Here is a 24952-nt window from a genome sequence, read left to right as displayed (position 1 = left end):
TGACGACATTTTAATTGTTAATGATGTATATTGTGATACAGATTTTTATAAAATTTAGCATGAGGGAAGCGAGGCTTTTTTATACCCAACCTCTAAAACGCGAACTAAGTCACGGGCGACACCTAGTCTATAATAAGAATAAAATATTTAATTAAATTATTTTAAAAATTTCATCAAAATTCCCAAAGAACGTCTGTTGATTATTATTATCTTAAATTTATACAAAAAAAAAATGCTTTAACCGTCTACTGAATCGTTTAATTTAACTCGTAACACATAAAATATTTAAATGTGTCAATGTTTTTATACACTTATCGTGATTTTAATTAACTCTAATATGTCGAAAGACTGTTAGAATGAGATTTATTAAGCTGACTTCGTGATAAGAAAATATGTTAACAATAATTATATGTACAATTCTAATTATGAATTTATAGCGTGGGACTATTTTGGAATTTATTATATATATATATATATATATTTATATATATATATATATATATATGTAATATATATGTTTATTTTAAATAGAGACATAACAGGTACTTTTTTTTTAATAACAATAGTAAATCTGCTTAATTGATTCACCACTGTTCATAGACATTTATTTGTTTTTTAATTATTCCTTCGACGCCTATATACAACTATGGATACAAAGTTATTATGGTTGATCGTAAATTTCTTAATGAACAGTCCTTGATTCAAACTTCGAATCGGACTGATTAAAAGGTATTGAATTTTTAAGTCGACATTTTTTTTTATAACAGTCTTAACAGTACCACGAAAACCACCTAACGCCTAAGGTCCTGAATTTTTTTCAGTCTTGTTAGAATAGCCGTCTTAATGTATTGAGGATTAATATAGGATACATTTTTATTATTGTACACACATTGGTGCAAATATCTCCAGCGCAGTTGGCTAGTGCTCGAGATTGGCCGCCACATTGGCTTGCAAAGTAAAGACAAATATATTTTATAAATGATATATATTTAGAGCAAGTATTTTGTAGAAATCTCTCAACATTAAGATAAATAGAATTTCAAATACCGAAATACAACTAACATTATTGCCAGCATTCCTCGCAATCGTGATTTGTACGGCTATTATTTCTGAATTGTATATATATATATTATACATCTATACCTGATAAACGAGGAGAGGTATATTTTCTAAAGCCTAATTAAAAAAAATACAAGGTCCATTAAATAATATACGATATATAAATATATCAGAAGATTCAACACGATATCTATAATATTTTTTTTTATGGCAATTGTTGGCGGACGATCATATGGGCCACCTGATGGTAAGTGGTCACCACCGCCCATAGACAAAGACGCTGTAAGAAATATTAACCATTCCTTACATCACCTATGCGCCACCAACCTTGGGAACTAAGACGTTATGTCCCTTGTGCCTGTGATTACACTGGCTCACTCACCCTTCTAACCGAAACACAACAATACAGAGTACTGTTATTTGGCGGTAGAATATATATTTATATAAGAAACTTTCTTTCAGTTTATCGTTTAAATTAGGAATGATGACGTGTCTGGAATGAAGCGTGAATATTATTATCTATTATAAATATAAAATATACAAAACTTACCACAAATAATGACGGCGACAAATCCTAATTTTGAACACATTTTCGTTAACTTCACAGCACATAGCGTTCTAACTAGCCTGTCAGGATCACCTTAACATATTTGTCACTGTACAGTCAAAATCACTAAACTGTTAATATAATCTTTGGCAATAATACACTATCACAAATTCACTGAGTTCAACGCATCTTGTTCTTAACGACTTGCGATCACTGAGTTTTCTGAAAAAGATAAAAGAGAATTAGTATATAAGTACCTACATATTTTTTTTAATAATTTCGTTAATACTAAATGTATTACAATATTATGGTATAATAAAAATATTAACAGCCTAAAGCAAATCAATTTAAAAGCATAAAAGATTTGGGCATAGCATGGCGTATCGTGACGGTGGGCTATAAAATTTTAAGGCTATATCGATTTTATAGGCAAATCGTAAAGTATTAAATCTTATTTTTCCATCTTGGACACAATCGTAAAAATTTTACCGCTTTAACGAATTCAGTTTTTATATATATTTAAGTGTAAAATCATTCATTGAAACGTGTAATTCTATACTACTCGTACGGGTTCAATTCATACAATATTACAACTTACTAGACTCTGGGCTTTGCTTTGATAATCGATATTATATAAGCTATCTTTTTTAAGGCGGACGAGCAAATGAGCAAAATGATGTTAAGTGGTCAACACTGCCCATAGACAATGGCGCTGTTAGAAACAATAACCATTGGGAACTAAGAATTTATGTCCCTTGTGCCTGTCTTTACTCTGGCTCATTCACCCAAACCGGAACACAACAATACTGCTGTTTAGTGGTAGAATATCTGAGTAGGTGGTACCTACCCAGAGGGGCTTACAAAAAGCCCTACCACCAAGTGAAATTATCATATATATTATATTTTAGTTTAATTACAAAATGTAAACATGAATTGTAAAATAATTAATTACAAGCTTAAGATTTATAGCTTGGGGCCAATGTTGGTGATTTATTGACCAATGTCTAACGCAGGTTCTTAAGTCATAATTATATTTATAATAGAAAGGACATAGCTTGGGTCCATTGTTGATAGAGTAATAGCAAGTTTATGACCAGAAGGCCTAACTAAGGGTTTCTTGAGTCATACCCATATTTTTGACTCAATAATACATAAATCTGTATGTCATTGTATGTGCATAGCAAGTTATCCCTAAGTGATTATGTAATAGCTTGTAAATGTCCCACTGCTGGGTTAAGGCTTTTGAGGAGATGATTCTGTGGGTTGATGGATCCACATGTGGCTGAATTTCATTGAAATAAGCACATGCAGGTTTCCTCAAGATTTTTTCGTTCACCGCCGAGCACGAGATGAATTACAAACACAAATTAAGCGCATGAAAATACAGCAAAATTCCGTTTTCAGTGGTTGCCTGGGCTTGAACCCGCAATCAGCTAGGGTACACGTGTTCTAAGTACTGGGCCATCTCTGCTTAATTAGCTCAAAGCTTTTTTTAACATATTGTATACATACTTTTTTAATATTTTAAATAGATTATACAGTAGTCTATGCATTTAATCTTGGTCAAGAAATATTGAATGAACTGACGTCAGTAGCGAGACCCACTCGAACCATTAAGTGTGTCTCAAAAAAAACTTGAATCAGCTTGCGACATAGCTTTTAGCCTACGCGTAGCCTAGTTAAGATTTAAGTTTGGTGTAAGCGAGAACGAATTATATCTATATATAACATTATACTCTGCAAACATTTATATATTTATAATTTATAATTATTTAAATAAACCAATAAAAGTTTTAACACAGTAACCATTAAATCATGAACTAATAGGTATCTATATAAGACTTAAAATTAAGATGGTTATTTTTATTACTACGAGTATTTAAAACGGGATAATTACCATGTTTTTACTTTTATTTGATGTTCACGAGACTGTCTCGTGAACAAGACATTCGTAGATAATGTCGTAATACCGAGCTCTACCAAATAAATATAAAGAACATGGTAAATATCCCATTTTAAATACTTGTAGTAATAATCTTTGTCCTATTGATTTAATACTAATCTTTATCATTAAATATTGGTATTTGAGTACGTGGAATTTAGATAGACATCTGGATTCTACCGTTATACTCAACTCTTCTAGCGTTGCATGAAAACTTGATGCGTGATTGGCTAAAATGTTATCAATCTTAACTCTGATTGGTCAGTCTGTCTTCTTATCAAGAACTGTGTAACTCTACAAAGTCGCTTTCCGCCCTGTATATGGTTAGATCTTTTAAGCTCAACAACCGATTTTAATGTGGTTGTCACCAAAAAATAGAACGATTCAAGAGGAAGGTTTGTATGTATAATACTTGCATATGATAGTAGAGAAAAACCGAGAATTTCAACAATAATATTTTTTGTTTTTATGTTTTTTCAATCAATCAATCTAAAGGTTTTATATAGATTGTGAAGCCAGATAGAATACCTAGGAATAAATATTATATATACATAAGTACTAGTCTTATAAATAACGCGGTTTAAACATATATTTATTTAAACGCGTTATTTATAAAACTTGTACCATACAAAGATGTAGGTGGGTATAACATTTGAGAGGCAATTATTTTGTCTCTGCCTCTGTCTGTGCATTTATTTAAGGTTTTGTGGTGAAATTTCGTTGTTTTTTTCCGTGTATGTGCAATATATTAGATTCACCGCCCACTTGCGTTTGTTTAACCTAAAACTTTTTTTCATTTGCAACCTCCTTGGTATATTTTAATAATATTTATTTAATTGTTTACACGAAAATATATATATTTTTTTTATTTAATTCGTGAGTAAGAAAATTTAAATTTCACGTTTAAATTTAAGGCTCAATGCTACAATACAGTTTTAGAATATTCTAGATCATGTATTCGTTGTTTTCCAACGAGACGAATTCATGGACGATATGTGTTTTGTTATGTGCGTAATGTAACTGTAAATAACTCGTGAACTATATAACTATAGAATTTACATTCCAAACTGGTCGAAACTCACATTCAATTCAATAATGTGACGTGACAAGTCTTTATAAAAGTGTACTTAAATAAAAAAAAATGATTATTATTTTTCAATACAGTCAAATTTAGTTAACAACGCTTTGAGTTTCCCGTCTTCAAATGACATTTCATTTTGACATCCTCCTTCTCAATTTCGTTTACAATTAGTATAAATCAAATAAATTATTCGGAATATCTTCAATCATAACATTTCAATGATTAATTGGCAAGTGGAACAACTTGCTCATAATTGGAAAGAATAGAGAGGATTGTATGACAGACCACAAAAAAATAATTTAGTCCGATATAAATGCTATTATTTTTATTATGTGTCGTATCTATGTTAATTCATACGTGAAAGCGATGACGTATCGATCAGGGTTCAGTATCAATTGTAATTAAAATTTGAAATTCGAAGATATCGATAATTTTCGATCGTAATTAAGGACCGGACGAGTCATTTGATGCCTCGTGTAACGGTCAGGCGATTTTATTAATAACGGCCTTGTAATAATGGATAATGTTGTCTGATGATTACTTGCTTTTATTACCTTCTGTATAAACATTAGTTGTTACAATAGGAAATATGACTAGAATTTAAAATATACTTTATTCGAGTAGAGTTGAGTCAACCAATATTGTTCAATCAACAACTAATTACACGCTTATTGATTTATATTAAAATTATGTCTGTATGTCCGTTTACCCCGAGGAAGGACAATGACCTTTTTATGCCTGACGACTAAAAATCAAGCAAAGCTACGAGAGAAAACTAGTTGAGTAATTTTTCTATTGTATTAATTATAAATAACAGAACCATTTAATTAAATTATATTATGTTTTATTAATATTATTATTATAAATCACGTGTTTTAATAACACTTATTATTTAAAACTTGTAAGCAACATAAAATTTACAGTAACGTTATTAAAAAGTACTAAAAAATAAATTTTCTACGATAAATAAAATTATCTGGCAACATTTAACGTTCGGTAACTCAATATTGTGATGGACGAACAACACGGACAAACATTTTATGTGTTAATAAAACTATAATACGCTGTAAGTGTCATATCTCTTGTAGTTAATTTATTACTAAAGTTATAGTCATCTCAGAATTTAAACGCAACGACAAAGTTAAAAATAATACAATAACATCTCTCTGTTGCTTTTAATGGTTAACTTTCTTTCTTTTGTTTATAAAAACATTCAATATAAATAAATTAATATTGGAAAACATCACATACATTACTCTGATCCCAATGTAAGTAGCTAAAGCACTTGTGTTATGGAAAATCAGATGTAACGACGGTACTAGGAACACCCCGACCCAAGACAACATAGAAAACTAATGAACTTTTTCTACAACGACTCGGCCGGAAATCGAACCCGGGATCTTGGAGTGGCGTACCCATGAAGACCCAGTGTACACACTACTCGACCAGGGAGGTCGTCAAAACATACACAAAAATACCGTGTATGAATATGTAGTCGCACATCCCGAGGTATTGAATTCAAGCCCTAAAAGTCAGGCTGATTAAAATTACTGGACTTATATATCGATTTTTTTTCAGGTACAGACCGGAATCTGAAAGTTCGGAAGTATGTACTCTGGTGCCCCGGGGAGCGCTAGAGCTGTTGGTCCTGCGCCTGGACTATTTCCGGTCGTGCTGGATTTGCTGTCCCATCGGATAATGAGAGTGAGGAATAATCAAATCAAATCAAAATATACTTTATTCAAGTAGGCTCTTACAAGCACTTTTGAATCGTCATTTAACAAACTATTTAAAGTAAAGCTACAACCGGTTTGGAATGTAGATTCTACCGAGAATAACAGGCAAGAAACTCAGTAGTTACTCTTTTTCAACCACTAAGAATACAGTCATGTTAGTTAAATACAATTATATATGTATGTTATGTCTTCTGCCTGGAAGTCAACAAGCATTAACTCCACGCTTTTTTTATCATCAATATAATCTTGTATCGAATAATATGTCTTCTTTACCAATGTATTTTTTACAAATGACTTGAATCTATGAAACGGCAAAGTTAAAAATGTCTGCGGAATTTTATTATAGAAGCGGATACTTTGCCGCAAGAATGATTTATTGACTTTGCGGAGTCGGAAGTTGGCGTTCTAAGCTTATCCTTACTTCTTGTACACATACAATGATTATCACTGATTTTATCGAAGAGCGTGCAGCTTTGTTTGCACATACACTGTGCACTCTATAATATGTCATCCATACTTGGCTGGTCTCCCTTGAGATTTAGTGCCGTGACCATAATCGGTCAAGGACGACATCATATTTTCAAATAAAGAACTATATCCGTCTACTGGATAAAGGTCTCTATTTTGCTAGGAAGCTAAAATTAAACACGTGAAAATTTCACCCGGCTCATGCTATTTACTTCACAATTTTCTATTTTAAAGTCGCAAGCAAATTCGGTAGAGCAACCTGTGATGGTTTTGTTCGGAACATTATCGTGCAGCAACAATACGAAAATACTCGCATGTAGTCCTTTAAACGCCAATGTCTATGGACTATGATGTACCCCATTATAAAAAAAGTGGTATCTCCCAGGACAACATACAAGTATGTACTAAATAATATAATACCACATTTCGCAATAAAATACCACATGGCATCGTGAGAAACGTCACACGTGGTCAGCGAATGTTGATGTTTAATAATGTTTTTTTTTTTTTGTTTTTTTTTCATTTCAATGTCGTTCGGTGACCGGCCGGTATTTTTTCAAGAAAATTATTGCTTAAATATTTTCATTGTCCTTGAAGGTCGGACATGAAAGAGGTTTAATGTTTTCTTTACCGAGTTCTGTTAGTTTCTGTAATAGCTTGAGTTGTTTCGCATAGATAATTAAACAAAAATACTGTTTTGGCTATATCGCTAAGATTGTTTCAGATATGTCCTGTTAGTAGTTTTAATGTGTCTTCCGATATAATATTACAAAGCTGAAGAGTTTGTTTGTTTCATTGAACCCGCTCATCTCAGGAACTACAGGTCCTATTCGAAAAATTATTTCAGTGTTAGATAGTCCATTTATCGAGGAAGGCTAGAGACTATATATCACCACGCTACAACCAATAGGAGCGGAGTATCAATAAAAATATTGCAAAATGGAGAAAATTATCTCTCTGTTGCATGCTGCGTAAACGGTTCAATTTTAAAATATCATGTATGACAGAATTTGTGATATAGCCGAGTGAAGTCGGGTAGAGAAGCTAGTATCTTATCAATCAGAATGGCGAAAAAATTTAAGCTTATCTCTTAATTGCTCTTGTGATAGAATTTAGACGACCCTAACAACACCCTACCGCAATGAAATTATTCCTGAATGACCGACAATTATTCTATAACCTAACAGTATTCTTTTTAAAACATAAGTTAACAACTAAAAAAATTGTAGCAAGTATCAAAATTTTTAAACACTATAATATTTTTTAAAAAAGTACCCCGACGCTGTTTACTTGTGTTATCTGTGCGTAAATATATAACCTTACATGAAAAGAGCACACGTGTGGGCAACGCGGGAGTCTGCGCTGGGGAGATTACTTTTATCTCTCAGCGTTCAGTATTGGCACAATTGTTTTAATTATATTGAACTTCGTATACGACATTTACAAAAATGTACGTTGGTATATTTTTTGGAGATGATACAGGCGAACGGAAAATTAATGACGAATGGTTAAAACCCTGGCAAATAGAAAAGTTCCCAAGCTATAAAATTATTCAAATCTTTTCTTTACTAGGTTTTTGCTTCGCGCTCGTATTAGGGGGCCCTATGTCATTAGCATTAGCAGCCTGTAAATTTTCCCACTGCTGGGCTAAAGGCCTCCGCTCCCTTTGAGGAGAAGGTTTGGAGCATATTCCACCACGCTGCTCCAATGCGGGTTGGCGGAATACACATGTGGCAGAATTTCGTTGAAATTAGACACATGCAGGTTTCCTCACGATGTTTTCCTTCACCGCCGAGCACGAGATGAATTGTAAGCACAAATTAAGCACATGAAAATTCAGTGGTGCCTGCCTGGGTTTGAACCCGAGATCATCGGTTAAGATGCACGCGTTCTAACCACTGGGCCATCTCGGCTCCATCGGGCCTATGTCGTTATTTGCATGCAAAACTATATGCATTAGCAGCCCGTAAATATCCCACTGCTGGGATAAAGGCCTCCTCTCCTTTGAGGAGAAGGTTTGGAGCATATTCCACCACGCTGCTCCAATGCGGGTTGGCGGAATACACATGTGGCAGAATTTCGTTGAAATTAGACACATGCAGGTTTCCTCACGATGTTTTCCTTCACCGCCGAGCACGAGATGAATTATAAACACAAATTAAGCACATGAAATTTCAGTGGTGCCTGCCTGGGTTTGAACCCGAAATCATCGGTTAAGATGCACGCGTTCTAACCACTGGGCCATCTCGGCTCATGAAAACTATATGATGTTCGGTTATATGAACCGCTCAACAGATATTCTACCGCCAGTTTTAAGGGCGAGTGAACCAGTATAATTACAGGCACAAGGGACATATCTTAGTTCCCCACGTTGGCACATTGGCGATGTAAGGAATATTAGTACTGGCGGTGGTGACCACTTTTCATCAGGAGGATCATTAAAGTTAAGACAAGATATCTCAGTTTCACACTCACAGTATTAGTAAGAATTGTCGATTTAAAGACTCAACCAAAGGCGGTAATTTTTGAATTAATTTACCTCCAAATTAAAGATTAGTAAATACTAAAAAAAAAACTAAATATTTAGGTCTTGTATTACATGTGTATATCTAATTTTAAGAGTGACGTCAAAAATAATTAAATATGGCGGCGTAGATTTTGTATTTTTGATGTCTAACGAATTTACATTAATCAAATTTTTGTAATGTTTAAACGGTTTTTTTTTTCGATTTGTTACGTGACGTTAAACAGATTTCGGTTGAGTCGAACGCTTTAGTTCGTAATCTTGAACTGTTAATCGTTTACACGTGGACACGATACTATAAGTCGTAAAAAAATGGCACTCGACCCGACGTATTTGCTCTTTTAGAACATAAAACGTACGCAAACAGAATTGGCGCCAACAAGTAGGGCGAAACGCGTAGTTGACATTAAACAAATGCCTTCGAGCCACGTTGTAAATGACACATAATTGTTATATATATTTTTTTTAAAGGCAAAAGCGTTATATTTTACAGCCTAATAACCTTACCGTAATTAAAAGTTTTACATATATAGTCTATTCCAACCGCAAGAGAACAAAGCCAAATAAACAAAATTTGAGATTTGAGAACTTGAATAAACCATGATATTCTTTTGAAATAAAAATAAATTGGAACTAAGTAGTTAAGTTTGATATTCTTTTATTATAAATAAACTATAGAGAGATATATTAATCAAGAACTGTTAGTAGTGCACAATATGGCAGAGTTACCAGCAAATCTAACAAAAAGAGAATAGTTCGAAGTCCGTAACTATGTCCGATGTTTATATTTAAAAATAGAATGTTTTTAATAAAAAAAAAAAACATCTTTTTTTATTTATGATGTTTATGTTTAGCTGTCAATTACATTACAATTTTAATGACGCAACATATATATTTTTTTAAATTAAACAGCTGAATAGCGAAATACCCCAATTTTCGTAAACCTCATTATAAATAATATCGAGTAACAATAGTAATATAATCTATTATCATCTGGTTAGGACCAACGCATGCGCACGTGCGACGTTACGACGACATGTGGTTTTTTTTTATAAGGAAATAATTTATTAGTAGTTCTGTCCACGTCTAGTTATGTCTTAAAATGAACGCAACATTTGGCAACCATTTTAATTTACATAAAAATATATTTTACTAGTTGACTTTCAGGAAGGATATATTATGAACCCTATATATAATTGTATTTAAAACATTGTATTTTAAATGTTAGAAAAGAGTAACTATTGAGTTTCATGTTACCTCTTCTCGGTATTATGAACCGGTGGTAGATTAACGTTTCTTTAAAATTACGATTCAAGATTTCTTGTAAAAGTCTACTTAAATAAAGTATACGTTTTTTTTAATTGTTATTCTTTTGAAGTTATCTGCACCATGTCTTGAGAACCGAGATAGCCAAGTGGATAGGTGGAATAGATTTAAACCAAAGATCAAGATTCGAAACCCAACAAGCACCGCCGTTTTTTGTATGAGCTTTTGTGTGTTATAATTTACTCGTGTGTCATGAAATACTGACTCACGTAACACTTATTACAGCAGTGTAGTGAATTAAGTTACAATCGCCGGCAATGGTTACGGTTACGGTAATAAAAAACTCAAAAAAAATAATATCGGCTGGGGTTTGAACCCAGAACCTTTGGATCTTGTAGCCTTATATTGAGCCACAAGACCAACGAGGCAGTCATATACATAAAAACTATATCATAAGATGCAACGTGTTTGCGAAGGCTTTAAGCGAATACATGATGTCTGTCTGTCTGTATACTAATAATGTCTCACCTATTTTATTATTATTGACAGGAAATTAAAAGTAAACATAAATTTCATATTAGAAACGATATTAAGAACAACTAATGTTTACAATAATTAGTAGATACCATAAATAACATCAATGGTCACTTCCGATATAAAACTTTCACCATTCAAATAACCCAATATAAAAACTAGATACCATATTAAAAACCGCATTAAATCCGTATAATATCGTGGGAAACCGAGATGTATACTTGTTTGCAAGATTAAAAACAACAAGACTCAAACCGCTTCAAACCGGTTCAAACTTGCAGGATGCCAGCATCCGCTGTGCACTTCACTCGGGTGTATATTACAATTTTGACTAGATTTCTTATTATATTTGAATTCTCACGACAACATTGTAAACGATTTATTTTGTAAATAAATAAATGTTTACAATCATTTTTCTATGTACAAATGCTTATAAATGCATATATAATAAGTGTAATGGACGGGCAATGGGTCACCTGATGGTAAGTCACCACCGCCGGTAGAAATTAACACTGTAAGAAATAATAACCATTCTTTACATTACACCAATGCGCCACTAATTTTGGGAGGTAAGATGTTATGTTCTTTATGCCTGTAGTTACACTGGCTCACTCACTCTTCAAACCGGAACACAACAATACGAAGTACTGCTGTTTGGCTGTAGAATATCTGATGAGTGGGTGGTACCTTCCCAGACGGTCTTACACAAAGCCCTACCACCAAGTAAACCATCTACAAACTACCCTGTTTTAACACCACTTTCTGTTTACTTTGTAATCATTTTAATATAATTGTTATTTATTTAACCTTTTTTGTTCAAAGCAACAACCTTTTTTTCTGGTAAAAGTTAAATCAACGCCATTGGAACAATCAAACATTGGAACGTAAGTTGTTATATCTGCAGTTACATTGGCACACCCACAATTATACAAAGTACTGCTATTTGGAAATAGAATAAGCGAAACCAGAGGGTTACGCACAAAGCTCTACCACGAAGTAAACCACCACAAGGATGCTGTCTTTCTCTTCCAAATGTGAAATCAATAATGTCAGAAAGAGTAAAATCTATGCGTAATTTGACAATTGATGGTTAGTCTACACATGATCAATGTTTTCGTAACATGCGTCATGGCTTTCAATAATTCACTCACAGATAAAATAAATGATGTAAGGAGATATGTACACATTTTTGACATAAAACATACTTTGTGATAATGATACGCCCCCTATTTTAAATGATATTAGAATTACAATAAAGCAAGAACTCATTATGAATCAGTGGTAACAGGTGAGTTGTAAAGTAAAACTAAGGGTTGAAATCCGAACAAGATAAATTTATTATGTGTTATTCGTGAGGTCCTGTACTGTAATGGTGGTTATATAATGGTAGGGCTTTGTGCAAACCTATATGGGTAGGCAAAGCCTACTTGATCAGATAGTCAACCGACAAACAGCAATGTTTATTATTGTTGTGTTTCGGTTTGAAGTGAGCCAGTGTAACTTCAGGCACAGGGGATATAACACAGCTTCCAACATTGGCGTTACAGACAGACAGAGTTGATTTCGAATTATAACTTACGATAGATAATTTCCTGACATAAAAATTATATTGTGCGTATAAGCTCATTTCTATAAATTCTTTCAACGTCTAGTTTTAGTCTTACAACACAATAGATCTTTATAAAAGGATATATCAATGCATAAAACATATACTAGAATAAAGGCTTATAAAATAAACATACTATTTATTCTTAGTTCAAGATTTCGAATCGGTGGTAGTTTTAGACTAAATTTCATCATCTTATATAACTAATATGCTTGTCAGAAGTTCGATATTACGTTAAAGTCAAGAGATGTTTCAATGCGGGTTCAAACCCAGGCATTAAATTTTCATATGCTTAATATGTGTTTATAATTAATCTCGTGCTCGGTGAAGGAAAACATCGTGGGTCACATTCTGCTACTTGTGTATTCACTAACCAAAATTGGAGCAGCGTGGTTGAATAACCACCAAACCTTATTCTCAAAAGATGAGAAGGTTTTAGCGCAGCAGTGGTACGTTTACAGACAGTTACTTTTTAGTTAAGTATAATTTTATTATTATGGTATCCTTTCATTTCGTTTACAACTAAATTTCGTATTATAATAATTTGTCTAACGGTTTACCACATAAACGTAACAGACAGACATATTTTCGCATTTTCTTAGAAAAATATTTTATACATAAGATGAAATTTGTAATTATATATATATTCATAACTAAATGATAATTTCTTATACTTATAAAATTATAACAAAACTGTTTTGTTATTTAAAAGCAATGTATAAGATCTTAAAATAAATTGAACTGTCCATTAACCTTTTTTTTTAATTATATTTTACTAAGAACGTAATAATTTAAAATCGTTTTGACATTTATAAATTGACTCAATTTCAAACTAATTATAACTCACAGATTCATTCAAATGCCTTCCTTTCCGGCGACAAATTTCTAGATACACGTCAATGTACTATAAATAATATAACTATGTATTAAATAAAAATTAAGTCTGCATTCAATGCACCGATTACGATAAAACTTTAGTGGGTATATGGGTGGGTGCATGAAGAATACAAGAAGTTTCTTGGCCCGAAACACAAAAAACAAAAATCCGTATAAATTTGTCCTTTAATAATCTTTATTCAACTCACGCAAAGCCGGATTTTGTATCTAGTGTATATTGTATATCAAATAAATCACATAAAAAATTGTATTCAAAGTTATTTAAAGATATAATCTCATGATATTACGTCATTACATTTTTAAATGGAACCAGTTCTCGTTTAAATTGTGAAGAATTACGATATAAGTATTTAAGGATATTTGATTTTATTAATTATTAAATTTAACTTTATAATGCACTAATGTAATATCAATGACATTTTAGACACAATTTTTCGTCTCAAAATCATTTGAATTGTATTCCGTAATCCGTTGCAAGCTATTGCAATTTTGTTTCATCAAAACCAGTACAGCAGTTATAAAATAAATGTCAAAAGTAACGATCTGTAAATGGCCTCCAAATAAAACCAAAGTCTGTTTGAAAGATGCTTTGGATACATGTGAAAGATTTTTTTTTATATGCTTCTTTTGGCGTGTTATAAAAATTTTTGGAAGTTTATTTGTTTGATGCGCGCGCACATTAAAACACGATGAAGTGCTCGCTAAGCCTCCAATAAAGCTCTAAAGGGACAACTTCACGCCTTTAAAGAGAATAAATTACAATTATCATAATATAAATTTTGTTATTTTAATATATTTAAGTTAAGTATTATTATTTTATTGTATTTAATTAATTTGTACGCAACTAAAAACTTTTTTTAATTACGCCGATGATTTAGAAATTCTCACGCGTTTACGTAATTACACGCGCCTTTTTTTACACGTAATATTATACACATGAAAACATAGAATTACAAATTTTGCTCACTTAATGAACTTCAACATATAATCTAGTTTTTTTTTTAAATATATATTTATTTTAATTCATCATAAAAACTTTTTTTATAAAATGTATTTAATCGCGTCATAAATAATGTTATATCGGAACAGACGGAACCACAGACGGCCAGTTAGGGAACTTTTGATCAACTTCATACCACGTAAAGCTTCATTCATTCCGGCGTTTATAAGACTTCAATCACTGCTGTTCTTTCGATAAAATATAAAAACTTAGCTTATTCATTGAAATTTGCAATATTGCAATGCTCTCGACTTCGCGTGGAATTCAGTTTTTTTTATTTTACATACACACAGAAATCTTATTGTTAGTAAAATATATCTAGCACATGTTACTTCTTAGTAAAGAGGCTTTCTAATGGTGAAAGAATTGTCAATATCGGTTCAGTAGTTTCAGCGTTTATCGATAACAAATAAAAATAAAACACCATGCCATTTTAAACCAATGATGTATAAACATTCGCCGGCCGATCTATTCACTGGAAGTGCTAATGCATTGTATAAAGCTTCATATTTTTTCATGCATTTATTTAAATAACTCCTGATATTTCTAGAACTATTTGTTTGAATTGTAAAGCTTGAAACGCAACATATATACATAAAATTAATAAAAGTATAGTAACACTAAATAAATATCCCACAGTTGGACTAAGGTTGGAGCTAATTCCAGCATGCTGCTCCAATGCGGATCAGTGGATAAACAATGCATATGAATTTCATTGAAGTCACGTCACGGTGTTTTCTTTCACGAGATGAATTCTAAACACAAATGAAGATTATGAGAATTAAATTCTGCACTTTTACGTGTTTAAGATTCTTTAACCACTGGACCACCTGATCTTTCTCTGATAAAAAACTAAATATTTGATTCCACTTTTATAATATAATATTTTGTAATATTAATTTACATCAATTTGTACGTTTATATTTATTCGCTGACTTTTCTCTTGTCATTTTGGAAATCTTTTCAAGCTCTTATATATCAGAGCGATTTTGTAAGAATTCACTTCGATTCTCACTCGTGAAAAGTTGAGAATCGACTAACGGTGATACGCCATTATGATACGTGTATCCCGTTTTTGTATTTATTATAATCAAAGTACCATATTATTAAATTTCGACAATTCTCTCTCTTGTTCTATAGTAAGTCAATTCTTATTACAGAATAGCATTGGTTTTGCATCTTTAAATCGCAATTTTAAGATATTTAATTTATATCGAATTAAATTCCTTACTTCGATATAGAATCATTTAACTTACTTATTCATTTTCGAATTAATAACAAGCACTGGTTCGGAAAATAAAATACCACGATCTTAGAGGAATCGTCGAAAGAAATTCAGTGACTTTTTTTAGAAAGCTACCGGTGTGGATTACAAAATGATGTCTGATATTATAAAGCACAAAGTTAATCGATGTTTTCAACACACTTCAAATTTGAAAATAAATACGTTTTATGTCACTGTCCACGTTATGCTGGATGAAACATAACTAAAATCAAATCAATAAGTTGTCTTAAATTAAATACGAATAATATGTTAATTAATTATCGTCTTGTGTGGCTGCGACTTTATTTAACTTAGAATGTATTTTCAATGTCGGTCACTATTTAATCTAACATTAAACAATATTGATCCGTATTGTATTCTGGTTTAGGTTGAGCGAGCCAGTTAACAAGACATGACATCTTAAATCTTAACTCACTGACAATTTATCCAATACTTGCAAAAATGTTTGAAGAATGACTGAATTATCATATCGATATAAAAAAAAATACGTGATAAAAGTTAAATGTCAGTTTTACAGGAGAAGATATGTCGTTTATTCTCTTACGCTTCTCATTAGGTTAGATAGACGTCTGACATATTCACCCGACTCCTCCGAGTTTCCACGATGTCTTCCTTCACAGTTCACGAGATGAATTACGAACACAAATTGGATTCAAACTCTTAATCTTCCATGAGAATTAATTCCACTGTACCACATATTCTCAAACACGTACACATTACATTCATTTATAACACTTGTTATGTTAAATTCAATACAGATAATAATCGAATCGCATCAAAATATAACTTATTTAAGAACTTCGAAATATTTATGAATCGCTTTAACGAGAGATCGATTTGGAATTTAGATCTAGGAACCGTTAAGAGACTCGGTAGTTACAGCTTGTATACGAATTATAGCTGATAAATTAATTATATATTTATAATTAATTTAATTTTGTTTATCGAGAATATCAACGAATTGTAATTCAACGCCATTTTATCGCCTACCTATATGTTAAATTTGTGATTAATTTTAAAACTACCTACAATACAAAATGTTTATGTTAAAGTTTTTATAAGAAACCTTTATAATCTGTTTGTATGACGGCACCAAAATAAATAATCTTTTTAAAAACAGTTTTCTTGAATTTTTTGAAGTTCGTTGGGTATACAAAGTGTCAATAATATCACGACTGAACTGTTTTACCCCAGAAGCCTTTTTCTAGCTTGATATGCCGTTTTATAGAAAATTGTATGATGATAATGATGTATTTTTAAATGACGAACTTATTCCAATTTCAAAATATAATAATACTGTCTCTCTTCTTCTATAACGATAAATATATGTTTTCAAATTTTAATTGCATAATTTTTTTTTTAAATATTTAAATCGTTATTAATTAATATTATATATAAATGCGATATTATATTACCTCAATAGGGTTTATATTCGTTTTCGAGTATCATTAGAATATAAATAATATATTAATTAATGAGACTACACATAAATCTATGCCCAAATCATTAAAAAAACTTCAATCGAATTTTAAATATTAACGACAACATACCGACGACATTTAACGCTGATATAAAATTAATATTTATAACGTCCACAAATTAATTAAAACAGGTTAAAGAACTCAAAAACATGTCGGATAACATATTTATATATGAAAAAAAAAATATTACTCTCACGGCGAACCGGCGTCGTCCAGAAAAACCGGTCACAAGTCGTCCATTGATAAATTTTCACACACAATTCACTATAACACTGTAATCCTAAAAGAATCGAACGCGCGTTTGATACTTTTGATTGTTGAGCCACAGGTGTCGGCTTCGCGGCGTATCACACGTCCGAACGCGACGGCGGCTCGGAGCTGAGTGCTCTGTGTAGGGGTGGGGTGGGGTAGCGGGGCACGGGGGGATGGGGGTTGATCAGTAAAGCCCGGGGAGCCTGCGTATCTCATTCGCGTAGCGTCTTGCGTGCGTTGTAACGTGTTTGGCTTCTGTTGCGTTCGATTTTCGAATTGGATTTTAATTGTAGCCGATGACGCGTCATCGTGCTTGTACGAGGCTGGTTTTTTTTTTTTTAACTATATATTAATGAATGAATCTTGATACTTGTTGACATGCTAACATGCCTATAGATTTTATTATTTAACCTATTATTTGTCGTTCATATTTTGTCTTATTTGTTTATTAATTTCTTATTTTTTATTACGGGACATCTATTTTCAGACTTACGTATGATGTAATATTTTTCGTTATTAATTAATATACACTTTATTATTTAAGTGTATAAAACGAAAAAAGATTTTACAACAATAACATCTACAGTATCGTTTAAATGATAGCATCATTCAATGTGATTTTAAAACGCAAATATATTTTCTGGAATATGAATTTAAACATATGTTACTAGTTTTCGCCTGCGGTTTCCCTTGCGTGTTTTGTAATTTTAAGTATAAAAACGTAGCCTTGGTCCTTCTTAGGGTTTTATTCTACCCAGGGACGAATCGTAAGTTTAGGGGGCACTGGGCTAACTGCTTAGGAACCCACCTAAGACATACATATCTGAACGTAGTCTTGACTTTCACAATGACTATGATTGAAGTATTTATTTGTTTAGTTTCGTTAGTTTATCGAATATTCCGAGTTACAATAATTAGATTTTCCCAATCATCGATATAGTTTTGTATTTAAAAAAAAAAGTCAATTAAATTTTCAAAGTCTAATATAATTAATTTTATTGGACAGCAATTAGCTTGTTGTACATAACAATCATATATCGTATGATAAAAAAAGTTTGGAGTTATCATTCGTTGATTTACAAGCTGGATTAATAAAAAATCATTTGTATCATAGCATTTATGGGTATTTGGTTTCCATTTTAGTTTATTTTTATGGCATATGTTGCCGGACGAGCATCTGGGCCACCTGATGGTAAGTGGTCACCACCCATAGACAAAGGTGCCACCAACCTTGAGAACTAAGTTGTTATATCCCTTTTGTTTTAGTTAAACTGGCTCACTCACTTCTTCAAACCGGAACATAACGATGCGTACTACTGTTTGGCGGTAGAATATCTGATGAGTGGGTGGTACCTATCCAGACGGACTTGCACAAAGCCCTACCACCAAGTAGTATTTTTAAATCATTATAATTTTGTACTATCATTTTAATTACGTTTTTTACTTTTTGTTAATAGTTTTACAAATGTTGGAAAAGAGTAACTACTACGTTTCGTTGTCGGTTCTCCTCGGTAGAATGTAGAAGGTACACTCCGATAGTAGTTTTACGTTTGTCTAAAGTGATGATTTAAAATCAAAAGCGCTTGTAGAAGTCTATTCGATATAAGTAAATTTTGATTTTGAGTTCTTGTCTTGTTAAGCTACTGAACTCCTTATTGCATCAGTGTTTATCTACAATTAGATTATCATTTTGTTTAAGTAGTCGATAACTTTGAAAGTCTCATTGATATATACAAAATTTATTAGTTGGGAAAATAGCAGACTTTGAAATTGAATTGTTGGAGATGGGTAATTACGGATTTTCTCGGTAGAATCGACATTCAAAATAGGTTGTAATTTTAAATTGAAATTAATCTTATAAAACGTTAAATTCAAAGCGCTCGTAAGTCTTCTTGAAGGATTTTTTTTTTTAATATTGTTTTGAATTTTCATAAACAGCCTAAGTATTTATTATTGTTTGAACCGATAAATTATCATATCTCCTTTTGTAATGCCCGAGTTAAAGACCAATACCTATAAATAAAACTTATGTTACATTTATTATAAATTTAATGTATATAAATTATAATTATAATTTTATTATATAAATTACATAAATAGCTTCAGAGTTAAACCACTTTTAATTTAGACTATTGAGTCCAGTGGCGTAGTTAGGTGGGCAAGGCATAGATAAAGAATCTGGCCCTCACCCCCTCTTTCCATTCCCTCTTTAACTTATATTGCCCTTCAAAATTATAGATACTATAGGAACAGTAAATTGAACTTATCATTAGATGGCTAAATCCATAGTACGTCATCTCTATTTTAAGCTTATGTTAGAGGGCCCCCTGAGCTTCGGGGCCTTGGTGCACTGCACCACCTGGCCCTACGATAGCTACGCCACTGCTATTGACGTAACAATTTTGTGTTAAATTTTCTTCTGCTACATGTACGAGTCAATGCATGAATGTCGGTAACCCATTACAGTTCTCGAATTTTAAATTTAAATTCAAAATTCAAATATCTTTATTCAACATAGAAGCGTTAGACTTTTTTATGCATTGTCAAAATTCTACAATTGGTTCGGAAATAAACAGTACATACCCGCGAAGCCATCGAAAGAAATTCAGCGGGATATCTGTTTTGTCTGATTTTTTTTATTACAATTAAAATTATTTTTGAAACAGCTTGGAGATTATTTTATGATAACAAGAGCAATCAACAAAGAGACAATCCTTTTAAAACATCTAAAGTCCATCAAACCGCTACCGATACCAAGCGGCTGAAGACAGCACCTGTGCTTCAAAAGGCCAATAAAAAAAAAAAACAAAAAAAAATCTACAAACATCATAAAATAATTTATAGCAAAACCAACCTTATTACTAGGCAATAAAGTTTTTATGCCGTCAAAAATAATTTATCCACTCAAAACATCATTATAGGATAATAACCTTTATTGCAATGAACTAAGAATCTTATTTGATTATAACTAGTTTTGTCCGTTTTTTCGAACTAGAACAAAAAAGACAGGTTGCCCGTGAGAAAAAATGCTACCATAGTGTGTTCCTAAACATTTCTAAGTTTATATAAACACTGATGTATCTTTTTACAACGTATTTACTCTGTTTGTATTTATGTTAGCAAAAAACCCTATATATTTATTTAAAAAATATTTTAAATATGACGTCGTAATTATAGTTATTTTTTTATATATTATATGTTTATGTTGTACGTCATATTATAATATTCTTAACGCCTTATGCATTGATGCCTTGTAGCGTAATACATTAAAAAAAAAGAGCGCGCAATCGCCTGTCACAGCGGCTTGCGTTAACTTTTTGGCGCGAAGTTTCTGTGCTTCGGATATACTATTTACGAGTCGTTGAAATTTTTTCTTTAAAGTTACTTTTTGTTTTTAATTATTATTCGTTTAAAGTAATTATTGTTGATTGTAACTATAAAGTGAGATAGTTGTTAGTCAGTTCTTTTAAAGAGTAATTTTCGCTTGTGGTCACTAAGAATATATTAATTAAATACATTTTGAAGACGAGGATCTTGACCAGTGAAAGAATTTCCTCTTTCTAGAAAAGATCCTACTCACATGCAAGACTTCCGGAGTTGTAGATGGATGACCATAGTCGTTTTCCACTAACTCACCCGCCAGTCTGCTTGGCCCCTATAATGAGTATAAAAAAACAAAACACGACCGTAATTTTAGTTTATAATTCACCACGTTGATGAAAACTCTTGACAACCACAAATCACCCAAATTTCACCCTATGGAAATACTCGTGAAAGATTCAATCCCGATCAGCGATGCTTAGTATTGTTGCGTTCCAGTTTGAAAGGTGAGTGAGCCAGTGTAATTACAAGGACGTTACAACTTAGTTTCTAAAGTAACCATAAAATAGCACCAATGTTAATGGGCAGTGGTGACCACTTATAAAAAATAGCGGAACCGGCTCCAAAACATCTGTGAGAGGAAAATATATTTGCCCAGCAGTGGAACATTAATTCTTACTTTGCTTTAAGGATAGTTGTTGTATAGTAAGCGGTCATCGGCCTTAAAGATAGTATAATATGCCTTGAAAAACTAACAAGTCATTCATTGTTCAAACAAGTAAGATATTTTTTTTTCTTCCGTCTTGTTCTTTGGCGGTATAATAAATGGCAAATTAATGGTACCACACTATCGATAGTCTATCGATAGTATTGTCAAGTGTCGATATATCTATCTATCTATCGATAGCTCTCCATGAGCAATACTATCGATAGTATTGCAAACACCATTACTTTTAACCTAAACTATCGATAGTCCAAAACCAACCGCTGCTACCAATAGTTTTGATTACAGAGAGCTAGCGATACTATCGATAGTATTGCCGTAATCAATAGTTTTGCTCACAGAGAGTTATCGATACTATCGATACTATGGATAGTATCGATAGTATTGATCAAAACGAGACTATCGATAGTACTATCGATATCCTGAGTAGTATTCGAGGTTAACTATCGATAGTCAAACTACCGATAGTTCTGCAACGCTGGTATCATACAATATACATACACACATGAAACTACTTGTCGTGTCGTGTTATCGTCTGGTGTTAGGCATAAAAAAGTAGCCTGTGTCCTTCATTACGGTTTAAGCTTGATTTATACCAAATTTCATGACATGAGGTCCTTTGGCTTTGCGTTGTGATGATGGATCACTGGTCTACCACATTTTTCAAGTGAAAATTTACGTGGAATTGTATTTATACCGACTGATGAATTTCAACTTGAGACGTCGCGTCAGTATAGGAAGTTTTCTCACCACAGAGTTGCCACAAGTATGAGATTTTTCAGACATAATGTTTTTCCGAACCGACAGACAGACAGAGTTACTTTCGAATTTATTATATGGTGTATTAAATTTTATTCTTTCCTGCAATACCATGAATAATTGTTTAACTAAGATGTTATGTTTCTTGAGCCTGTAGTTGCACTGGCTCACTCACCGAACACATATATTGTTCTTATGTGTAAGTATTGCTGTTTGGCGGTCTATATGATGAATAGGCGGAACCTATCAAGAGTTTAGACAGGCTTTATTTTACCAAGTAAATTAAATTTGTGTTGTTAATTTATTGGCAACATTATTGGTATTCATTTTAGTTATTTTTTATCTATGATTTAAGCATGTTCTATACTGATTAGGTCTTAATTAATATAATATTTTAAACAAGTTATTCATTAGATCATTTGCCGTCTATTCATTATAACACCATTCACATAACATTTACGAGTGAACACAGACGCACGCACACACATAAACACATTTAATAATATTACAAATCGATACACTATCTAAACATAGATAGTGTATTGATTTGTAAGTAAACAAATAATATAAATGCGGCGATTCGTATACGCATAATAGAGCCTTAGAAGGACCCTTCTAAAGGTAAAAGTTATATGTAATGTCACAGCCTTTATTAAAGATCATGGCTGTTCCTAGCGATATAAATAAAATTGCTATGTCTGTCTGTCTCAAACTTGTTGAAGGTTTTGTATGTACGTGTCTCTCTCATTTGTCGACCCTATTTCCTTCTTTGGTGTTCTGGAAGCAATCTCTTCAAGATATAGTCCTTTGTGCACTGTTTGGTAACCCTTTTATTTGTAAATAGAATCATCGTAAGGATAAAAATTTAAAATTATTGGTTACTAGTTTTTGCGTGCGTGCATTGTTGTGGGGAGAGGTCGGAGGGAAAGTCTGTTGTTTGGATCCTTCCTTTTCTTTTGATTCAAACTTGCTTCGTGATAAGTGTTATCAAATTCCGTTTGATGGTTTTGCCGAAAAAGCGGAATTACTTTTGCATTTATCATATTAGTATAGATAAAGATTAATTAAATAACATTAACGTGAAATTAGTTTCAACAACTAGCTAATCCAACGTTTGATTTTTAGATTTAAAATTTATGAATCAAATTGATATTGGAAAACTTGTTTTAAGTCATTAATTGAATAATTTGTAAGGTTATCTACCTATGTTAATAAAACTGATTCGATTGATACATATAACAGTAGCCTTATTGGTCTAGTGGCTATATATCAGGCTGCCGATACATATCATCCCGAGGTGTTGGGTTCAAATCCGAGGTAGTCCGATAAAAAGTTACAAATAGAAAAAAAATCATTAAAAGGTCGGAATCTGGTAATAAGAAGTTTCGATCACGACGGCAAATCTCAAGCCCAACGTTGGACATATTATAATGCTCTCTCTATTATAAACTCTAGTCACCTCACTCTCATGATGGGACGACAAATCCAACACGACCGGAAAGACATCAGACGCAGCATTAACCGAGATGGCCCAGTGGTTAGAACGCGTGCATCTTAACCGATGATTTCGGGTTCAAACCCAGGCAAGCACCGCTGAATTTCCATGTGCTCAATTTGTGTTTATAATTCATCTCGTGCTCGGCGGTGAAGGAAAACATCGTGAGGAAACCCGGATGTGTCTAATTTAAACGAAATTCTGCCACATGTGTATTCCACCAACCCGCATTGGAGCAGCGTGGTGGAATATGCTTCAAACCTTCTCCTCAAAGGGAGAGGAGGCCTTAGCCCAGCAGTGGGAAATTTACAGGCTGCTAATGCAGCATTAACGGCTTTAAATGTTTTCCGAGGTACGGGATTGTACGCAATCTGACTAGAGTTTATAATAGAGAGATCATTATAATATGTCCAACGTTGGTCTTGAGATCTGCCGCCGTGATCGAAATCTGTCAGAACGACGTCATCATCATAATAGGCTTTTGTCCACAAAGTCAAAATTAAACATCTTTATTCAATATGGAAGTGTTACACTTGCTTACTGATAGTCAAAAATCTACCACCGGTTCGGAAATTAACTCCTCGGATCTGAGAAGAACCGGCGAAAGAATCTCAGCGGGATTTTTTTTTTAATTTTCATTTTTTCAAGTTTTTATTTTCGTTATTTCGCCTGGAGGCGATCACCTCATTCCCAAGGTGTGCGATCCATTGAAAAGTCATAAGTGTTGTAATATTATCCTTTATCACACAAATGCTCTTTAGTTCATTTAATATATATTTTATATTTGTATAAATGTCCGCAGGCTGAACGAAGGCCCTGCGCCTTTGTGTACCTTGAATTAATAAAAAAATATATATGAATGTATATCATAGGCACCTATATATATATAGAGGAAATGACTAAACAGCTTAGTTCCTTTTTCTCCCCTGATTTTCCTGTTATTTTTTATACTTGGTATCTTAATGAGTTTATGAC

The 24952-nt window shown here is 32.5% G+C and overlaps 1 protein-coding gene across 1 annotated transcript in view; it reads right to left on the bottom strand.

Moving 5' to 3' along the window:
* The window catches only part of LOC125073941 (nephrin), a 238009-nt gene extending 220206 nt beyond the window's left edge, over positions 1 to 17803 (bottom strand). The window contains exons 1-2 of the mRNA XM_047685061.1: positions 17617 to 17803; positions 1610 to 1828 (exon numbers count right to left, since the gene is read on the bottom strand). Coding sequence (XP_047541017.1) covers positions 1610 to 1649 — 40 coding nt within the window. The 5' untranslated portion in view covers positions 1650 to 1828; positions 17617 to 17803. The remainder of the gene's footprint in view (positions 1 to 1609; positions 1829 to 17616) is intronic.
* Positions 17804 to 24952: the final 7149 nt, after the last annotated feature.

The sequence above is a fragment of the Vanessa atalanta genome, chromosome 26 (genome assembly GCF_905147765.1).
Source record: "Vanessa atalanta chromosome 26, ilVanAtal1.2, whole genome shotgun sequence".
Taxonomy (NCBI): Eukaryota; Metazoa; Arthropoda; class Insecta; order Lepidoptera; family Nymphalidae; genus Vanessa; species Vanessa atalanta.
The sequence above is the reverse complement of the archived record's forward strand: the minus strand, read 5'-3'. Positions and strand labels throughout refer to the sequence as shown.